Here is a 22,241-nt window from a genome sequence, read left to right on the forward strand (position 1 = left end):
CCAGTCGGTTTTAGAGAACTAGACCACTAACCATGGTGGCCATCTTGGGCTGGCTGCATCCTTCCTGCATTTGTGTTATCTTGTTGTACACCAATCCATGATCCCTTAGTTACATGATTGAAATCATATACTCTATACTTTTATCACCCAGCTGTTTTTGGAGATTTAAATCATATACTCAGATTGTGCTCTTAAAACCTGGTCATTTTTTATGGATAACTAGACCGCTATTTTGGTTAGGGGAAAACGGGGATACCGTTTTCAAAGGTGGTGTGCACTGTCGTACAAAGACCAAACAGGTCTTACTCCATTCTATTCATTTTCAATGAAGATTACTCCATATGGAAGTGATTTCAAACCATAGTGTTTATTTATTGCTTTTTTCTTTCGTTTGATTATTCTTCAAAACTTTCTGTAAATGATTTGCAATTCATCAAAATGCACATTTTATATCTTCCCAATGCATTTCGGGTCATATAGGACCCTTCCTCAGGGGTCTAAATTGAAACAAACAAGGAAATATTATGAGCCGTCCGGCCTATTAATGTAACACATAGTACATAACATGTAACTCATTAACGTGCTAAATCCAATTATTCAGCTGAAACAGTAAACGTGATGTCATATATACATAGCCATATCAGATCTCTTCCCTGTGCTTAAACATAGTTACACTTTACCAATCTTATCATACTCGTAGGTTGAACAAAACTAAACTGAAAAAGCTGTAATGAAAAACGGTTGATTATTTTACAGAACCTTAGGTTACGCTATTTAGGTGACATGTTCTTATCCGATACGAGCCACTCTATCAATTTGTAAATGCCAACTCTCGCTTAATGCAGAAACATCTAACTTATTGTCAAAGGGCAGCGCGCTAGGTTTCTTAATGTTAAACGCTAACTAACCGGTTAAAGCGGGGACGTTTTTACTTACGAATTTGTGGTATTCCAGCGTTTCGCATACGTAAACCAATGGGAATTCGACTACTTGACCCTCCATTTCTAGCACTTTAAATACGCACTCTGATTGGCTTAAATTACGGTCACATGATCGCAATGATCTTAAGTAAATATTGAATGTGTTCAAAGCGCAAATAAAATCTCAACAAATGTTTTCTCGTGTTAGATTAACTTGAAATAGAGTTCACACTACAATCTGTATTAACATGATTTTTTCGAGTTGGCGTAATTTGGTCACAGTTTAAGCTCTATAAAAACAATTAAACGTCAAGGAGTCTATAAAGACCAATCGAATAGAAAAAATGTTTGCATAAAAACAAAAACAAAACAATGATTGTTTTGGTTACTAGGGAATATTGTGAGATTGTTTTCAGTCGGCCATCTTGGAATGGGTTGTATCGGCCACTGTTGAACACAGGAACCAAAGTCTACTGTTCTATGTAAGTTTATAGAAAACATGATAGTTCGATCCTCTCATTTAAACCCTGTGGTTGTAAACTTCCCATTTTGCAAATCCAAAAATATTCAGCTCTTAGTCTCTGTTTGTGCGAGTCACTGTCTGGTTGTGGTTTGATTACTTCAAGTATGGTAAATCTTAACTGTGAAATATTGTGGCTCGCTTCAGTCCAGTGCAATGCTACTGTTGATTTTTGTTTTTTTTGCCGAATGTTACTCTTATGTTCCGTTATTCTTACTTTAATCTTTCGCTCAGTCTGTCCCACATATAATTTGCCACATGGACACTTTATTCCATAAATAACACTTTTGGTATCACAAGTGCTAGTGTGATGTAGTGGAATCTTTTTTCCTGTCATGGGATGGGTGAAGATTTGACCTACCATTACATTGTTGCAGTGGGTACAGTTTTCACATTTTCGCATTCCTTTATATTGTGTAACTGTGTTTTTTAACCGTTGCTTCTTTAGTAGTTCTTTCAAGTTTTTTGATCTCCTGTAGGCGAATGTGATTTTATCCGCGAATAACTGTTGCAGATCACTAGACCGCTAACCATGGCGGCCATCTTGGATTGGTCACATCCTTTGTGTATTTGTGTTATCTCGCTGTACACCAACTTATAATCCCTTAGTAAGATGATTTAAATAATATACTCCGTTTATGGCTATCATGACCCTGACATATGATTCATATTAGAAGCTTTCTATTAGGTCACGGAGCACCAAACAATCATATGGCATAAGTGCATGATATAAGTTATTTGTACATAATGATTAAACCAAAGTAAAGCCATTTCCTTTTATATATATTAACCAATTCCTAGGGTAAACCTGTTGTGCAGGCATGTCTCCGCACATACTAGTACTAGTTACTGTCTATGTATACCAATAAATCCATTTTCATAAATAACCATTTTACAATTCTTTGAATAAATTTGTTGTGTAAGCGTGTCTCCCCACACACACTTGTAACAGTCTGAGTACCAACAGAAACCACACAAAAATGTACTATGTTCGAATCAAAGTAGCAGCCACAATATTCTTTTGCACACGTCGTTTAATGCATTCACAGGACTTTTGACGCGATCCATCCATTTGCATTCTCTGAAGTTTAGCGATTCATTCCAGTTTCATCTTCTGGAGTCAGGTTTGACCCCACATCAAGTCATACCACCTTAGCATATCTTACGTGTGTTCTAGTTCAGTGAAGTGCTTGACAAGTGGTACTCCCTCTGTGCAACTTTTTTTCCTGTTCCAGTGTTGGCAGATTCTCTGCTTGACACTTTGAGTTGTTTGTCCCATATATATGCAATTATAATGTATGTCACATTTTTACTGTTGCAGTTTGAATGGCTACTCAGTTCTATTTTAACCTCTATTACCTCAGTAGTTTTGTTTTCCGATGTAAATCTGCAGGCTTGGCATTCTCCACATCGGACGTGGCCTACGATTGATGGTAGTCCCCACACTTCTTTTATAGTCTCTAGTTTATGAAGCTCTCTATATGCTCTAACCACATAGTATTTTATGCTTTTATTTCTTTTATGAGCAACAGGGGATTGATGTTGATTTTGTCCCTTATAATGAGCCAGTGCCTGTTGATCCTATTGATTGCATTAATAACTGGAATATAGGTGGTGACCTAAGTCATTCGTTCATAGTTCTTATTAGACCTGTCTCGAGGGGTTAGCAAGGACAATATCATGCCCTTTTCAATGCGTGGCGTACTATCTTACAGGGGTATCCTCTCTATATTAGTTTAGTAGATAAGATACCTGCTTTTCTAAAAGAATCTGATTTAGAGTGCAACACCTCAGAATGCAGAGGAATTGTCCACTAGGGTATGTTGTGCTGGAATGACCTGGGATGAATACTGCTGTACGCTAGTAGCAAATTCTTCTCTGTAGGTTTATAATATATTGTTATGGGTGTATATATAGTTCCTCCACTGTGTTTCACCAGAATGTCCAAATAATTATCTCTTCTTTGCTGTAGTTATGGGTGAATCTTAAGTCTTGGTTTTGTATGTTAACCCATTCCACAAATTCTACAAGGTCTTGGCGATTCACCATCCCTTATCAAAAAAATATTGTTAATTTATTTACTCCATATAGTGATATTAGTTCGGCAGGGATTAGCGGTCAACAGAATTTAATCATTTTGACTCTCAAACACAACCAAATTCATTATGCTTGGAGCAAAATAGGTCCCTAATTGCTACTCCCTTCTTTTGTAAGTAGTAGTCGCCTTTTAACAGGAAGTAGTTCTTTCTCTACGCCTCCTCACTCCTTCGTACAAGAAAATCCACAGGTTGATCTCTTTGGGGCACAGATTCAAGAATTTTACGTACTGTACCAAAAGCCATTTCTGTGCTGTCTCTGACACAGGAAACAATCTTACATACTTGTTTCATTAGACATTGCTTCACATATTTACAGAATGGCTCCAGAACTGAACCCACAAGCCGAAATTATTGTATTGGTCTCCCTGGTGGGTTTTGACTATTCTTATGTTTCTTGGGTAATGTATAGATTACCATTGTAACAGGAAATGGCTTATTCTTGCAGTTTAGTGTAGTGTTCATCCACTCCTATGCTGTCTTAGTATTTCATTCTCCAAAAAAAAATACCTGTCTAATTTTTTTTTTAAACTAAAATATTTCATTTTAATTTTGGAAAAATCTCGACGTTCTGGAACTACAAACCCCAACTAGTACTTTTCTCCTATTGTGGCCAAGTAGGTACAAGAAATATTAAATGTGGGGGCAGCAGATGTTTGTCAGAAAACCAACATTTTTTACACAGTTTTGGCAATTTACTGGGATACAGCCTATTTTTGCTATTTTTTGTGCTTTCAACCTTCTTCCAGTTAATAGTAGAAATGCGTATGAAAGCAATAATGGATCCTGGAAAGCTATACATTTTAGAAAAGTAGGCAACTTCTTAATTCAGCAAGGGATCATTTGTGTAGATCCTTTATGGTTTCTTTATAGAAACTAACAGTTAAATATAGGAAAAATAGAAAAGTAGTTGAAAAAAACAGCCATTTGTGCCAACGTTTTCACCTGTAACTTCTTTTAATTGTGACAACTGTTTGAAAGCAATATACCATTACATCCGCTGGACCTTTCTGGTTGTGGGGATATATAGGACTTGTAGGTTCACCAAGAACTCGACGAACCCAGAGCCAATAACTGAGCAGCGTCTTGCAATGGTTTTTCATTATGTACCGGGTATATAGCAATTAATTTGGGAAAATATATGCATGGAAAAATCTGTATGAAAGACACCTATGTATTTCTGAAATTGGAACAAAATATAGAATTTAGAAACAGTAGATATATGCACATTTCCGAAATTGGGAGTACCCATACTAGCATGAGAATTATAGGTCATTTTTCAAAATGACTTCATATTTGCACTTTGTCTTTCATGTGGAAGGCAGAAATGCATTGAAAGTCAATAGGTAATAACAGTTGCTCTACAATTCTGTGTTACCCTAAGTCTTCTGATAAAAATGGTACCTCACATGTGTGGGTAGGCCTAGTGCCCACCACAGGAAACGGCTCAAAATGCAACGTGTAAAACTGACACCTTTTTTGCAAAGTGCGGAGCTGTAGTTTTTTAACCCTAGCTCTGCCAGAACCTGGGGAAACCTAGCAAACCTATACATTTTTGAAAACTAGACGCCCAGGGGAATCCAGGATGGGGTGACTTGACTGGCTCTCACCAGGTTCTCTTACCCAGAATCCCTTGCAAACCTAAACGTTTGTCAAATCAACACACATTTTCCTCACATTTCTGTGGTGGAAGGGTCTAGAATCTGCGTGGATCCACAAAATTCCACCCATCCCGCGTCCCCCAAAGTCTTCCGAGAAAAATGCTAACTCACTTGCGTGGGTAGGTTTAGTGCCCGTGACAGGAAACGACCCAAAACGCAACGTGGACACACCACATTTTCACAGTGAACACTGACCCTTTTTTTTGCAGTGCCTAGCTGTAGTTAATTTTTTTTAAATTTTTTTTTTTGAGAACCTTTATTAGCACTTCACATAAATACAAGCATGGGCCTACAACCATCCCGGCCGGCCGCTAGGCAATCCGAAAGATCAGCAAAGCCATATAAAAAGATACAGCAGCCCATAAGTCGGGGCCAGAGCATCCAGGATATAACTCGTAGTCAAGCGTACAGCGTGACAATCAGGATTCAAGAGGGTTCATTTTACAATGAAGAAAAATTAAAAAAGAAAAATATCAGAATAATTGCCATACGGTCTTACATGGTCCTACAATAGCAACATGAAACCGAAATCTGCTAAGAGTGCGAAAACACTTAAAGACATGGGGGCAAGGCATACGTGTGTGTCCTGAGTAAAAAGATACCTCACTTGTGTGGGTGGGGTAGGCGCCTGTGATTGGGAAGAGCCCAAAACAAAGAGCATAGGACCGATCATTCCAAGCGCTACATTTTTTAAAATATGTTTTTAACCAATTCTGCATTGGACACCGACATAAGTGAGGAATAATTTTACTCGGAACACTAAGGAGAACGCTGTGGGGTAGGATATTTGTACCGGCACGGTGATTCCACACACAAAAATGTGGAAGATGTGTTTTTTCATCTAAATTTGAGGTTTGCAGGGCATTCTGGGTAGGAAAACATTTTTGGGATTCACGCTAGTCATACCTCATTGGACTCCCCCGGATGTCTAGTTTTCAGAAATGTTTGGGTTTGGTTGTTTCCCAAAATGGCCGCTGAGCCTGGGGCCAAAACCCCAGGTGACCCCCCCCCAAAACCAAGTAGTTTTGTTATAGGTAATTTTGAAGTTTCCACAGTACGATTTGGGGCATTTCCTGTAGCAGCCACTATGCCTACCCACGCGAGTGAGGTACCATTTTTATCGGGAGACCTGAGCAACGCTGGGTGGGAGGGAATTTGTGGATCCACGCAGATTCCAGAACTTTTCCACACAGAAATTTGAGGGAAAAGTGGGTTTTTTTAGCTAAATTTAAGGTTTGCAGTGGATTCTGGGTTAAGAGAATGTTGGAGGACCCACGCAAGCCATACCTCGCTGGACTCCTCCGGGTGTCTAGTTTTCAGAAATGTGTGGGTTTGGGAGGTTTCCCTAGATGGCCGCTGAGCCCGGGGCCAAAAACTCATGGGACCCCCGCTTGCAAACCCAGGTTGGTTTGTGATAGGTAATTTTGATGTCACCTCAATAGGTTTTGGGCCCTTCCCTGCCGTGGGTACTTGGCCCACCCACACAAGTGAGGTAACATTTCTATTGGGATACTTGGAGAAATGCTGGAGGGTAGGAAATTTGTTGTGTTTTTCTGAAGCGTGAACATTTTTGAACAATAATGCAAGGAAAATGTGACATTCACGTTTTGAGGTTTGCAGGACATTGTGGGTAAGATCACTTGTTGGGATCCACAAGAGAGATATCACCACGTACTCCCATGGGTGTTTATTTTATGACCATATCTACAGTTGGTAGGTTTTTCTTAGATGGAATGTACACCTAGGCAGAGAGACAAAAAAGGCAGATTACTGCACAGCCATCTATTCCTCAAGCACACACACATAGTGGTTGGATTTGGCATGAGGGCGAGTGATGGTTCAGTATATAAAATTTTATTAACAAGAGATTTCACAAAAATGAAATGCACTGTCAATAATTGAAAGGACAGAAACTTAACCAGTGACTCGAAGCTCGTGAGCTGTAAAGCCACGTCAAGGCCCCAACCGCTTTACAGGCCATTCACACACCTTTCATACGTGATAAACACAAGACCATTCACACCACCTGGCACAAAACCAACACATTACAACGTTTACAAAAAGGGACAAGGTACACCCTGCTTGAGAAAGACAGAAAAGACAAATATTTCTGTACAACCACCTATTCCTCAAGCACAAATACATACCAGTTGGATTTGGCATGAGGGTGAGTGATGATTCAGTATAACAGTTGTATTAAGCAGAGATTTCACAAAACTTAAATGAACTGTTAATAATTGAAAGGACGAGAAACTGAACCATTGACTCACAGCTTGTGAGCTGTAACGCCAGGACAAGGCAACAACCTCTTTACAGACCATTCATACACCTTTCAAACGTTTGACACATACAAAACCATTCACACCGCCAGCCGCGGGCCCAGCACATTACAACACTCACAACAGCAGACAGCACCATTCAAGGGCCCATCACTTTCACACGCCCACATTCCTGACACGGCAACCACACCAGCTCACGGATTGCGTGGAGTGGCGTTTGGCTAACAGTGTGTGTAGTAACCAGCAGCAAGTCACTACTCGCACACCGCCAGCCAAGCGCCAGTCCACGCACACCGCCAGCCGAGCACCAGTCCACGCACACCGCCAACCTAGCGCCAGTTCACGCACACCGCCAGCCAAGCGCCAGGTCACGCACACCGCCAACCATGCGCCAGGTCACGCACACCGCCAGCCAAGCGCCAGTCAATGCACACCGCCAGCCAAGCATCAGCCTACACACACCGCCAGCACATTTAGGATTTTTTTATACAAAAAAGAAAACACAAAGTGCAAGTAGATACAAATCTACTAACACAAAATCTGAAACTAAATACATTGCAGAAATGCCAACCTTGAAACTGAATAAAAAATATAATACAATAGAGGCCAAGCAGTTCACGTTACCACTCATGGATGCTCCCAAAAATTCTAAAACAAGCATTCTAAAACAATCAGGCACGTACAGCCCAGGGTTAGAAGGACACTCGGGACAGCACATACGAGTCTCCTTCCGCGTACCTCTTTGCCAAAAGACTCCACATCTTCTACTGGGAAAGTCTTTGGAGGGTGTGTGGGAGAATTGTGATCAGGAAAGTGGTGATCTTTCAATCTAGCCAGATCCTCCACCACTCCAACTCTATGAACACTTGACTGTTCATTTGTTAAAAACTCCTCTACCAAGTTCCCACACAATTTTCTCAGTCACTCCAAAAGTGGACGGACAACCAGGGGGGTTAATCCTGGATTCCGTACCGGTGTACACCCTGAAATTAGAGACATATCCAGTCCTACTGCACACAGCATATACAGCTTAATTCCATAGCGTGCCCTCTTACTAGGAATGTATTGCCTAAAAACCAAGCGGCCCTTGAACAAGACCAAAGACTCATCCACTGCTATTTCTTTCCCTGGAGCATAGATCTCAGAAAATCGATCTACAAAGTGATCAATGACAGGCCGAATCTTAAAAAGATTGTCACAATCAGGGTGATCTCGTGGCAACGCTAAACCAATTATTGACAAAATGCAACATCCGAAGCAGAAGCAAATACCTATCACGACTCATTGCCAGAAATATAGCTGTTGCCATCAAGGGACTAGTAGACCAATATGAAGACTTTGATGGCTTCTTTAGCAAGCCCATCGAAAATGTTAAACCCAAGAACTTCTTCATCTCTTTCAGATTTGTGGGAGTCCACTGGGTAGCTCTAAAGTGAGGCCTAAGGCTCACACTGTTGTCCCTGAAAAACTGTTCGGCATACATGTTAGTCTGCTCAACAATCTCTGCCACAAATTCATCGTCCATAAACAACTGAAAAAAATGTATCAGCAAAAAGTTTTCAGTATTCACGCAACACCCTGGAACAACAGTAAAGTCTGGCAATGCTGGCTGCACCATGCCTGGGACAACCCAGAGTGAATGAATGAATGAATGAGGTAGCATTTATAAAGCGCCTGGTTACCCAAAGGCATCCCAGCGCTACCCAAGGGCATCCCATCCCAGAGGTCATCACTTCCAATGGGAAGCCTTGCAGCCCCAGGCTGCAGCCCAGATGCCTCTTGCTGCACTATCGGCACATCAATGTCCTCCTCTAAAACAAGTATTTCATCCGCTCTAAGAGTAGCTTCATCATCTGATGAATCCATGTGGAGAGAGAACTCACTGCCGGGATCTTCCACTCCCTCCTCTGCCTCAGATGCAGAGTTAGTCTCTGAACCATGGTCAGAGGAAGAGTTAAAAAGCATATCAACAACCTGCTGAGCCATAATCCTGCGGCTAGCCATTATCCTTACTAAGAAAGGAGGATCTTTGGGCTGTGTTCGTAGCATTGGGCTCCTTTTCCGAGGGCCCTCCCGCAGCCATGCCGACCGGCGACTACGACTCGAAGCCCAGCTGGGTAGACCAAGTGGAGGAAGAGGGCAAGGATGGAGAGTCCGGGAGCCTTCCGCCTCTCGCTTCCACTAAACTACCCAACTCACCAGGTGTGGATGCACCAAAACTAGTTCTCGATGAAAAACATAAGGTTGTTATAGATTACAAGACAGACCAGGATGGCAAGAAGTTCAATATTATCCACACCTTCAGAATTTAAACGAGAAAGGCCTCCAAATCTGTAGCAAGAAGGAAGAACTGGAAGTTTTGGAATTCTGAGTTTGATCCTCCTGGACCAAATGTTGCCACCACCATGGTCAGCGACGGTGTACTCATGACATTCATCAGCAGCAAAGAGGACCTGAACCCTCAAGAGGATGAGGTCCCGATGAATAAACTGAAGGGCCAGAATATTGTGTCCTGCCGTATCTGCAAGGGTGACCATTGGACAACACTATGTCCATACAAGGACACTTTAGGCCCAATGCAGAAAGAGTTCGCAGATCAGCTGGGGCTAACTACTGGAGACAAGGATAAAGTTCCTGGTGGAGAACTTGATGCTGCGCAAGCTGCAAAGAGTAGGAGCACCACAGGAAAATATGTACCTCCCAGTCTGCGAGACGGGGCCACCCGGTGAGGAGAGTCCATGCAGCCAAATCGCAGAGCTGATGATAATGCTACAATCCGAGTCACCAACTTATCCGAGGACACTCGAGAAACCGACTTGCAGGAGCTGTTCCGGCCTTTTGGATCCATCTCCCGAATCGACCTGGCCAAAGATAAGAACACTGGACAGTCAAAGGGATTTGCCTTCATCAGTTTCCCCTTCAGGGAGGATGCTGCCAGGGCTATTGCTGGGGTGTCTGGCTTTGGTTATGATCACTTGATCCTGAACGTCCAATGGGCCAAACCTTCAAATAATTGAAGCCTTGACTTCAGGACACCGAATACGAGTGAATGAGTCCATGTTGTTGACCAGAAAAAAGTTATATTGAATAAAAGATACTTTCCACACACAAAAAAATCCTTACTAAGAAAGGAGACTTCACAAACAAGTCAACAACAACCAACACTGTACGAAATAAGTAAGTAAAAAAAATGTGTGCCTTTATCACAAAGATCTATATACTCAAAAACTATACGGTTCACTTGCAAGAGATAGTTACACTCACCAGCACCTACTCTGCAGAGAAACAGCAAAAACCAACGATATCCCACTAGAAAGAAAAAAACTATTACTCACAAGACAACAAAATACTCATCGAGCACAAATGCAAAAAGTTTTTGCCACTCAAAAAACAGAAGCCAAACATACTGCTAATATTACACCATATTGCAAAAAACCCATTCATGCAGAGAAATGAAACTCCTTTACATTGTACAAAAGAAAGTATCTTACCAAACACATTTATCGACACAAACAGTAGAACCACCAGTAACGAAACCGCAACCTGGAACAGTCTACAGAGCAAAAGCCTTGAACTAGAACAAAAAGGGAGATCTAAAGCATTACAATTGCAATTCACAACAAATAAAACAATTAACATTATAACATGCTATATCACTACCCAAATGGTCAATCTGCCAGATGGGCCTTCAAATAGGGCTGAGAAAAATGGGGGGAATCTTGCCCAAGGGATCGGGTGAGATGGTCTGCCAGGCCGATCTGTCTTGCAGGTGGGGCAGCAGACAGCAGACCTAAATGTGCCCCCCTTGCAAAAGAAATACATCCCTGGTGCATAGTATGGTTTTCTGCTCCCCCCCGACCCCGCCTAGGGCAGAAAGGCCAAAAAAAGGGACAGATCTGTCCCCAGGATGAGGGGGGGGTACAAAACATAAAAATATCCTCCCCCCGGAAGCGAGCCTTGCCCAAGGGGTCCCTTCCATTTAAAATTTCAAAAACTCCCTAGTGTCTAGTGGGGTTTTCTGCCCCCACTGGGGCCAGAAACACCAAAAAATACAGGCGATCTGTCCCCATGGGGGCCACCAAAGTCTTAAAAACAATTGTCCCCATAAGGAAGCGACCCTTGCCCAAAGGGATCACTTCCTTTAACTAAATAAAGAATCCCTGGAGCCTAGTGGGGCATTCCTGCTGCACGATCGTGCACATTCCTACTTCACGATCGCGACGCTGTGCGCGATCGTGCAGCAGGAATGCCCTGCATTGAGACATCAGGGGAGAGGAAAAACTCTTTCATCTCCCCCAATGCCTCCATACATCCCAAATTCCCCCCGTAAACACCAGAGCAACAAAACTTACCTCGCTACTCCTAGAAGCAAATTATTTGACACACCATGATAGGTAAACATATAACCTAGGGGAAACCTTTGTTTGTTTTGTTTGACGGCTCAACAAATACCTTCATTTTTGGAATGAGTGGCTCAGATGTAAGCTTGAGAGCAGTCTTGGATTCCATTTTTCCAGATAGAATCACCACATTCAAGGCTCTGCTGTCCTCTCGTGTGGACCTTTTGAAAGCTTTTTTCCAGTGGTTCCTCAGTGGTTCAAGCTTTTTCCTGAGATAATACCTTTGAAGGATGGTCAGGGAGTGAATGTGCCCACTTTCCCGGATGTTAATGAAGAGCCCTCAGCTTCTTTCTCAGAGGTATCTATATCTCTAGATTTCAATTTTCGGAGCCATATCTTTTCTTTTGAAAATCTTTATTTCGGCAATCTGCCATAAAAGATACAATAAAATTGATACAAAAAAACAATCATACTTTCAACCCCTTAGGAAACCATGGAAGTACACAATCCGTCGGATGTTCGGGAAAGCAGTACAAAATCAGTGCTTAATGCTAAAATACTACTAATGCACATACAGTCTATCATAATACAAAAATGAAGCTAAAACACATTAGACAATATGAGATAAAACTTGGCTCTTGCATACAGTGTTATAATTATCAGAATGAATGGCACAAGGACGGGCAAAAAATTAGGGTGTCCTAGAGATTAGGCGAAGTCTCTTATGCCAAACTGCCTCTAAAAACTTTGCCATTACAAACACAGTTACTTTGGTCAAGTCAGTTTTAAGGATTCGAAAAGCCTCAGAGCATCTGCGAAATCCTAGATTCTTGCATAAGGGAGATACCCAAGATCTTCTGGCAGCAGAGTAGGCTGGACAAAAGAAGACTAGATGGAGTTCGTCTTCCAGCCTGCAAATGCAGCCCGGGCAATTCTCTGGGTTTGACTGTTTCCATTTACTCGTAAGTGCTCTTAACGGAAGAGTACTATAGCGCCATTGGAGGAATAGCTTCCGGGCCAGATTTGGGAAAATGTCATCCAAAACCGGCTCGAACTTATAGGAATCCTTTACCACAAGAAATGTATCTACCAGTGAGTCTGGGCGTGTACCCTGGACATGGGATGCCAGATTACATGCATAATACGTAGCCACAAGATGTTTACGGGGCAGGCCCTGGCAGGCGACTAAAGGATCATTCCACAGGGACAGAAGGCCCAACCGTTCAAATTCAGATTTAATGTATTTGAGCCATGGGATATTCTCTACATCCGGTAGGGCAAGAATTCCCTGCAGTTCCTGCCTGTAGTTGGCTAGCTCGGGGGTTGTCCATAGTCTTCTCCAGAAGTTAAAGGTTTCACACCCACCACTTGGTCCAAGGGTTTTAGGCCCAGATTCAGCCTTAGTGGCAGGAGTGGAGTGCTTGTCGGTAGCTTTAATAACTGCCTGAGAAATTTGTTTTCTAAGGTGACCAGATCTTTTTTACAAGCATACCCCCAGAGTTCACTACCATGGAGGATCGCTCCTCTGGCCTGGAGTCTATAAATCTCCAGGGGAGGGGCTAGCGGCCTGATGGATGATCTGTTGGAGTTTACTAGCCTAATGATACCCCCAGATAGTTGCGCCAATCTAAGATGTGACTTGGCCTGGTGATCGCCCCAATCGAATTTGTCATTGATAGTCACGCCCAAATACTCAAAAGTGTAGACTCTTTCTAGTTGGTTAGCACCTATAAACGGATTGGGGCGTGTCTTTTTGGGGGGGTTAAAAATCATATACTTGGTTTTTGAGGCATTTATTTCGAGCCCATGCTTCGGCAAAATGCCTCAAACCCTTCCAAAATTCGTTGGATCCCCATAGGGGATTTTGAAAGCAGTAGGGTGTCATCCGCGAACATGATCGCGGGCACCCTAGTGCCACCAAGCCGCGGTGCATTTGTGTTGTTAATGGTATTTAAAAAATTGATTACCCCATTGACAAAGAGGCAAGATTTCGATTTTCGGAGCCATATTAACATTCTAGACTTTCTGTCTTTAGGAGTCTCTGTAGAGCCCTTTGCCTTGTGGGCTAGATGAAGACAATATAAACACTCCTTGTGGGGTCTTAGAGTAAAGCCTATTTTGCCACAAGTGTTACATGGTCTAAGAGTATTGTTTTGGGGGTGAGTCCTACATTGTCTGATCTGTTTAAGCTTAGGAACTAGAACAGATGATAGCGAATCTCAAAAAAAATTTATGACTCCCTTCGAACACTAAGTGTAGTAGAAATCTGAACTACGCCTGCCTGGGCGACGAATGCTGAAAACAGCTTTGCTGCTGTTGCTTGAGTTTCGGATCTTTTACAATGATGCAAATAGGCTTCTGGTGTGATATTAACGTTTTTTTAGCCATGTTTAACAATGTACTGCTCTCTGTGTGTACCCTGGGACTCCAAGCTCAACTACAGGGATGATTCAAGCATGTGAATGTATGAAAGATATCAGGTCTGCAGAATGGAAGAGATCTTCGAGGCATCAGAAGCCAGAAAGAGGAACAGGCAGGTGGTGAAATGAACAAAAGCTGTTCCTCCTTCAGCATGGGTATCATCACTGTTAAATATGTATACTCAGCGGGGGTACGTGTGTCACCAGTGGAAAGACACTGGATGCGTTTGAGTACTTCCACAGTACACCTCCGATTGTTCCCAGGAGTGCCATGCACGTCAGTGCTGCGGCGCCTCTTCTGTGAGCTGTGTGCTATGCACCATCTAGGATTGCTCCATAGCCAGTAAAAAGACCTGAAAATGTAGCCCGGTGGGGGGCTGCGCATGTTTAGGGGCAGAGCAAAGCTCGGCAGCACAGAATTCCCAAGCTCGAGACCAAAATGTTTACAAGGTATTGGCCACACCTTTTGTGTGTACAAATGAACTCTTCCCACGATCATGGCACAAAAACTGTATGTAACTAGGTACACTGTATACCTGATGCTCTTTCTTTTGCCTCACAGGCCTGACCACCTGAACAGCCACGTGCGGCAGGTGCATTCGTCCGAAAGACCCTTCAAGTGCCCGGTAAGTGAACCCCTACAACCGCCACTCAGCTGCAGCTTCTTGATGCTCTGCATCCAGCTAGTGTGCTATGCTGCTTGGGTGCTGTTGCCTCCGAACCATTGTTTGCACCAAACGTTTTAGAAGTGCGGCCACCTGTGACCCGGGTTCACAAAGTCCCCTCCGTCCCCTTATGTCATTGACATTGTGTTGCTAGAGAAGGTGCCCTTTACACACCGCATATTTAAAGAAATGGTAAACCCAATATACCCTTGTAGGCTTGGGCAATTAGTATAATCAGAGTAAAAAGGGTCTGCAAGGGATTTCACTTGCAATTCAACACAGGTTTGCGTTATTTCACAATAATTCAGAGTCAGTTCAAGCAAATCAAACTCAAAAGTGTCCTGCGGGACAACTTGAAACTACACCAATTTCAAACAACACAACAGAAGTAAAAATGGAAAAACAGAAGAAAAAAGAAAAACACACAGCACACAGAAAAACTAGGTTGTAAAAAATGAATGTATCTTATTTTTTGCAAATTGTTAAAAACTTAAGAAGGGTACAATTTACACAAAATGAATATCAGCAAGTGAAGTTATGACAAGAGATGTACAAATGAATATGGGCATACAATTCATAACCATACGTCAGCTCCTATGAAATGAAAGGGCAAATATTATCGTAAATTCAATAAGTATTGCTTGAAGAGAAAAAATTCTTCGTGGATTTGACGAAACTGTCGACGTTTCGGTCTGTGCGGCATCAATCCATCAGACCATCCTCAGGACAAATAGTTTTATGCAGGATATGTAACCTTCTATCTTGAACAGGGTATAACACTCGTGGATCTCAGATTACAATGATGATTTTGTAGAAAACGGCATATAAACTGCATATAAATCACTCATACATACATGCGTCAAGGCGTTATGCCGTGACGCACTACGGCCGAACTGCATGCTGCCTTGGTTTCCATTCATTAACTAATACGAAGAGTGGTTTCACCTTCAAAGCACTCACGAAGACCTGTCTGGCTTCCTGTTTACTTGTATGACCGCTCAATTGTATGAGTAATCTATATGCCGTTTTCTACAAAATCATCATTGTAATATGAGATCCACGAGTGTTATACCCTGTTCAAGATAGAAGGTTACATATCCTGCATAAAACTATTTGTCCTGAGGATGGTTTGATGGATTGATGCCGCACAGACCGAAACGTCGACAGTTTCGTCAAATCCACGAATAATTTTTTCTCTTCAAGCAATACTTATTGAATTTACGATAATATTTGCCCTTTCATTTCATAGGAGCTGACGTATGGTTATGAATTATATGCCGAAATTCATTTGTACATCTCTTGTCATAACTTCACTTGCTGATATTCATTTTGTGTAAAATGTACCCTTCTTAAGTTTTTAACAATTTGCAAAAAATAAGATAAATTCATTTTTTACAACCTAGTTTTTCTGTGTGCTGTGTGTTTTTCTTTTTTCTTCTGTTTCTCATTTTTCCTTCTTTTGTTTTGTTTGAAATTGGTGTAGTTTCAAGTTGTCCCGCAGGACACTTTTGAGTTTGATTTGCTTGAACTGACTCTGAATTATTGTGAAATAACGCAAAACTGTGTTGAATTGCAAGTGAAATCCCTTGTAGACCCTTTTTACTCTGATTATACTTTACACACCGCATCACGTAAACCAGTGATTTCTACTGATTCGTTCACCTATGTAATGAGACTCAGAAAACAAAAAAATCTTATACACACGCAGCACTCAGTCATCAAACCCTGATCGATAAATCAGTTAGTCAATCTCACGACCCAATATTTGTAGAAACCCCATTATGATCACATGATCGTATTCATAAGTCAAATAATATTACATTACACACTGGGCTTTCACTATCTCCTGCCCTATAGATAGTTGGAGTGGTACCCTTTATACACCGCGCTGCCTCTTGTCCTGCACTGTGGTTTCGGGTGGTGCCCCCAATGTCTTAGACATGCCTTATCTCCTTTATCCCAGGGGGTTGCGGATTCTGTTCCTTACAGTCTCAGAATGCCCCTTGTGCTGCACCATATAGTTGTAGTTGGGGTGCTGTTCTTCTTTACACCATAAGCCAGCCTCATTTTTTACTCCCCTGCCTGGTATGATGAAAGTTGTACTGCCAGAGATAGTGCCCTTTGTACCTTGGTCCTTCCCCCTCTCCTGAAGCCCACGTTTTTCAGGTGTTCCCTTTTATACTCGGACCACTGGGCCCAGCATGGAGCTGAGAGGTGGTCTATACAACTTCGCTAACTTTTCCATTTAAACGTCCCCTGTCTCCCGGCTGTAGAAACCTTCATCTCTCCTGATAAGGATCATGCTTCGAGGTTGAACAGACTGTAATATTCATTAAAGTCACGAGAGGGCAGCAGACCCTTACTCTTTGTGAGCTGTCTTGTAAGATTGAATTGTTCCTCTCCAACGTATCCTTGCCTTTTCCCCTTAACCTGTTGATGTACTTTCTTGAAAGCACTACTAGGATTCCCTCTTTCTCGCCCTCCTCTCCCTGTCTCCTTATGTGTAGAATTACATTTCCTGAAATTTGTATTGTAAATTAAATGTATTGAATCTTTAATGTTTCTCTTTTCGTCGTACTCTGTGTCTCCTTTCGTTTATCCTTCTTCTCTTTTTCCTGTGTACTTTCTCTCCCTACTCCCATATCAGTCACCTTTGTATCCACTCCCTTGCTACTGGCATTTCCATGCCTTCCTTCTGTATTAAACAACGTTCCTAGGCACACCGCCCTCTTTTAGGCAGACATCTCTCATGTTTCAGTAGTGTACCATAGATCCCATTCTTCAAATATGTTGAACAAACACAGAGATTTTTATCTCAAATAATCAGACTATGATGATTAATGGGCATCTTTCAGAGATGTCCATCTTCACTCTGTAGTGGAGGGAAAATGTCATTGGGCGAGGAAAAGGAGTGGGTGCTTGGAGGGACAGATAATGTAAAAAGATTTGAAAACGAATAGTGTGTATCGAATAACTAGAGCGCTGGCCGCCCTCAGCATTTTGAAGAAGGGCAGCACCGAGGCAGGGATTGCACAGTCTGATGCAGGCGCACGCATGCAAAACCTTTGGTTGACACCCATGTGCCTGTCTACAACATAGTTACTGAGGATGTGGCGAGGCGGTTCCAGCTAACAATGGCCTACTAGGTTACTGCAATTTCCCAATTCATGGAAAACAAAGAATCAATAAAAACAGGTCTCAGAGTGATAGCAGGGGGATCTTCGCTTCAAAGCTTTACCAAATAGTACGACCCTAGGCAATAACTTTTTTCCACTGTGCCTCTTTTTCGATCACCGTATTTGAGAGAACCATGAAACGATACACTGTACAGCAACCTCTCATGTGTATGGTTCATTGGACCATCGTTTTGCTCTAGCTATAAACATAAAAGGCTTAAATAGAAGGAATCAGACTGCAAACCCGCTTATTGAGTCATTAACAATGGCGCTCAGATAGGGTGTGGTCCACTAAATTTAATAGAAGCAGCTCACACTAGTGATCTAATCGAAGGTGCTGAAGTGAAGCAATCCAAAAAACGCTTTTTTATTTAAAACTTCATATCTCAGCGATAAACAGAGTGGCACTCTCCGACATTTGCCGAAGTGCAGGCGTTACACACAGGCTAAGTCAGAGCTGTACCCTTAAGACTCCACAGCGCTGCTTTTCCAGATAGGATGCAACACAGATGGGACTTTGAAGAATTATGGGACCCAGCGGTCACCACCTCACTACCCTATTGATGATTGCAGTGAGGCAGAAGATGCTTTGGTGTTGGGTGTATAGTTTGCGGTCTCAAGGCCTATGAATTGCCGCTGCCCCCACCCAGTCAGTTGGGTGGCCTGGCAGTGTGGGCATGGTCTATTTCATAATGCAGGCTGCGATTACAATGATTCGCCCTAGTAATCATGCTGCATACTGACAACCTCACCAGTAGCCTGTTGCGCGGCCTGCACCATAACCCCTCCCCTTTCTGAGGCTGGTGAACATGCCCTATGTTACAAAGATGAATGCTGCGTGGACCAGGTGATGTTGAATAAGATCTCTGCTTTATTCTTAAGATCTCTTCTTAGTTACAGGTGACCAGATGTAAGTTAGATCCTTTAAAGTGCCCCACCAGGAGCAGGCTCTTCACTGCTCAGCCCATCCACACCAACTGATTCACTCTTCCAAACCAAACACAATCAACATTCTATCTGACCTCATCATAGGCTGAGCAGCAAAGGAGAAAACTTCTGTAGGGAGAGTGCATTGAGTAAAAGGTACAATACAACACCCTACAAAGCAGGTATTGTTTCATATTATTTGATGTGAGATACCTATATTCCTGGGGAAGACACTGGAGCCCAAAGGGGCAATAATCAAGCACCGAAACATGCTGATGGAAAAGAACATTATGGTCCGTTACTCAGCCCACCTGTTAGTAATCATGTGGTAGGTTGATCCATGTAAAAACACGTGTAGCCCGCCCCTATACATTATTAATACACATCTGCGTGTTTAACAAAGAAGTACACCTAAAAATCAACATAAGTGACCTAACCTCACCCAAGTTAGGGAATACATAACTAGAAGTCTATCCAGCGAGTGAGCATTAGTACACTAGTACTCTTGAATGCTTCCCAGTGCAAGACATGGAACCCCCAATGAAGCATTCCACACTGGGTAGGTGGACAATAAGCTTCCTTTATTTGCAGGAGTTTTGTACTATTGTATGTTTGTTTGGGGAAATTATACAACATTCCTTCAGCACATCTCACTTTTTGGTGCTTTAGTTCCCTATGTTGTACCTGTGCTGTATGTGTAGGAGAATTATTTGATGTTGTTTCTACTGTTGCCACCTGCTCTTAACTAATTATTTGTGTTAGGGAAGAGCTGCTGCTGTCTTGGGAAGCTCAGTCCACAAAAGAAAAAAAGTGAATCCACATTGCCAGTGCTTGTTGTAGAGGATGATGGGAGTGAAAAAGTGAAGTCTCACAAAATATGTGAGCAGATTTACTTTTGGTTTTACGAGTGAAACAAACTGTTTTTTTTTTTAATGAGGTAGGACATTTTAATTTCTTTATAAATATAGCGGACACGTGGCTCCTTGTCATGTATAAATTATACATGACAAGGATCCACGTGTCCGCTATATTTATAAAGAAATACAGTATAATACTTCCAGTCAATTTTGGCATTTTAGCCATCAGCTCTTTGCATGCTGGAGCTTTGATCCCATTATGAACATGTTAAAATCAAAACTACAAGCCCCACAATGCAACAAGCTGTTGGCTTAAAAAGAAATAGATACTGGTATCCTACGTCATCTAGCCAAAGCTCAGTTGTGAAATGCAAAATTAAATGTAATCCCTGGCTTTTTGCCTGTTTTTTCTTATCAGCAATCACAGGTTAAACAGCTCGGTGGGTTAGGGGGCAGAGATTGAGATGGAAATGCCAGCATCTCCTGCCAATGGGCTAACACTAACATTCCTTGGAAAATCAGCTTGCTAAAAAGTCTATTTTGCATAACAGTAGAAGCAGCAGTTTAGAGACACAAAGAAAAACAATTGCCTTCACTCCCTCTTTTCTCCAGTCCATCATCAGGGGGTTGTGGGGGAGAGGGGGGTTGTTGTGTGATTTTGGTGGAGCACTCACAACACCAATGTGTTGCACACTGCTCCAACAAGAGCAGCACAGGCTGCAGGTGTTGCCTGTAAGGGCTGCCAGTGAAGCAGACGTGAGTGTGCGTTTGTCTGTCTTACATTAGAGTGGGTGATGGAACTTGCGAAGACAGTGCCAGGTGTTCATTTCAAGACACTAAACAAAAGAGCGGAGGGAGTCCTTTAATAACAATTGTTGGATGTTCAACTCTGTCCCTTGACTGGCCTTCTCCTTTTCTTCTCTCACCCTACAGACATGTATGGCTGCCTTTGCCACCAAGGACCGGCTACGCACGCACATGGTGCGGCACGAGGAGAAGGTGCCCTGCCACATCTGCGGCAAGCTGCTGAGTGCCGCCTACATCACAGATCATATGAAGGTGCACAGCGAGGGGCCCGCTCATGTGTGCGACCTGTGCAACAAAGGTACGGGGAACAGCACAACCCAGGGAGTCAGTGAGGCTAGCATTTTGTGACTGGGGCACTACTGGCAACACAGGTATAAGTTCTGGCTCTTGGGGTTCACCGTGTTTTGGTGGTGCCATCTGCTCTTTTTCCAGTTGTGTACGTTTCATAACGGAGCAGCAACTCCATTTCTCTTCCCAATTATGGTACATATTCTAGAATCCAGAGCTATAGATAAACTTTATCTACCTGTGGGCAAAACGAAGCATTTGAGGCTTTATCAAAACATTTTCAATCTGTTCCTCAATTTGTGACATTTACATATGGGTTGACTGTAAAATGTCCCATTGAAGTGTCCGCAATATCCGCTGGAAGGCCAGGTCCTTTCAGTATTTGGGGGTCAGGGTTTTCTAAATGGACGCAGATTCTTGGGAGGGAAACCTGGGGAGTGCTCTGATATCCCTTCAAGGCTGTAATTTTGGTGTACAGTTAAATTGCCCTTCGTGGCTAGAAAGGCGTTGTCAAAGATATTGTCAGCTTCCAAGTCCTGTACTTTTTTGCAAATTTACCGGTGTGGATTTACAGGAGTTGGTTTCAGTCCCTTGACACCTAAATCAGAGAACTGTTATGGGATGGACGGTGCAATCTGATCTCCCTGCAGACTCCGCAGCAACCAACGAGGCGGGGAGGGCATGGGAGTCCCGAGTTATGAATTGAATTTGTATGTGGCCCAGCTGCAATGGTTGGCTTGGTGACTTGCGGCTCTGGCCTGACCGAAGTTGGGGAATCTGTTAGAGACTTCTAGCCGCAGATTCCTTACCGTGGAATTATCCCCAGGTGTCAGACTCCGGAAAACTTTCAAGAGCAGTACTCCTGTGTGCCGACCAGCTCAGCATGGTGTCTGTGCCATAAGTTACATGCGCAGTGCCTATCTAGGCGCTACCCCAACATGCTGAAGTCTGTTCTTTTCATTCCGCACCAGTCAGCGCAGATCCCAAGAGAACTACTCCTTAGTCAATTTTTTGATTAAACTTGTTTCAACTTTTTGTCAAAGTGTTTTTTGAGATTCGTCTCGTGGTGTGGCAGGGATGTCATCGTGAAAGGCCGGCTTCAAGTCTTGCGGTGGCTGTCATCGTCTGATGTCGGTGACGGACCCGCACCGTGTATGCCTTTGGTGCCTCGAACAAGACCACGATCCCAAGCCATGCGACTATTGCTGTGCCATGAATCCATAGGCCTTGAGGGAGCGATCCGTCAAGCTCCTGGTAGCTTGAGAGGAAGTCAGGAGCAGTCACT

General features: G+C 42.7%; 1 protein-coding gene and 1 pseudogene across 2 annotated transcripts in view; both read left to right on the forward strand.

Moving 5' to 3' along the window:
* Nucleotides 1-22,241, forward strand: part of MAZ (MYC associated zinc finger protein) — a 174,628-nt gene that overhangs the window by 98,792 nt on the left and 53,595 nt on the right. The window contains exons 3-4 of the mRNA XM_078652402.1: nucleotides 14,799-14,862; nucleotides 20,795-20,966. Of these exons, the coding sequence (XP_078508528.1) occupies nucleotides 14,799-14,862; nucleotides 20,795-20,966 (236 nt within the window). The remainder of the gene's footprint in view (nucleotides 1-14,798; nucleotides 14,863-20,794; nucleotides 20,967-22,241) is intronic.
* Nucleotides 9,509-10,546, forward strand: LOC144768607 (eukaryotic translation initiation factor 3 subunit G pseudogene; annotated as a pseudogene). Its single transcript, XR_013598585.1, has one exon. The product of XR_013598585.1 is annotated as a eukaryotic translation initiation factor 3 subunit G pseudogene (transcript).

Source organism: Lissotriton helveticus, chromosome 7 (genome assembly GCF_964261635.1).
Source record: "Lissotriton helveticus chromosome 7, aLisHel1.1, whole genome shotgun sequence".
In the NCBI taxonomy this organism is placed as follows: Eukaryota; Metazoa; Chordata; class Amphibia; order Caudata; family Salamandridae; genus Lissotriton; species Lissotriton helveticus.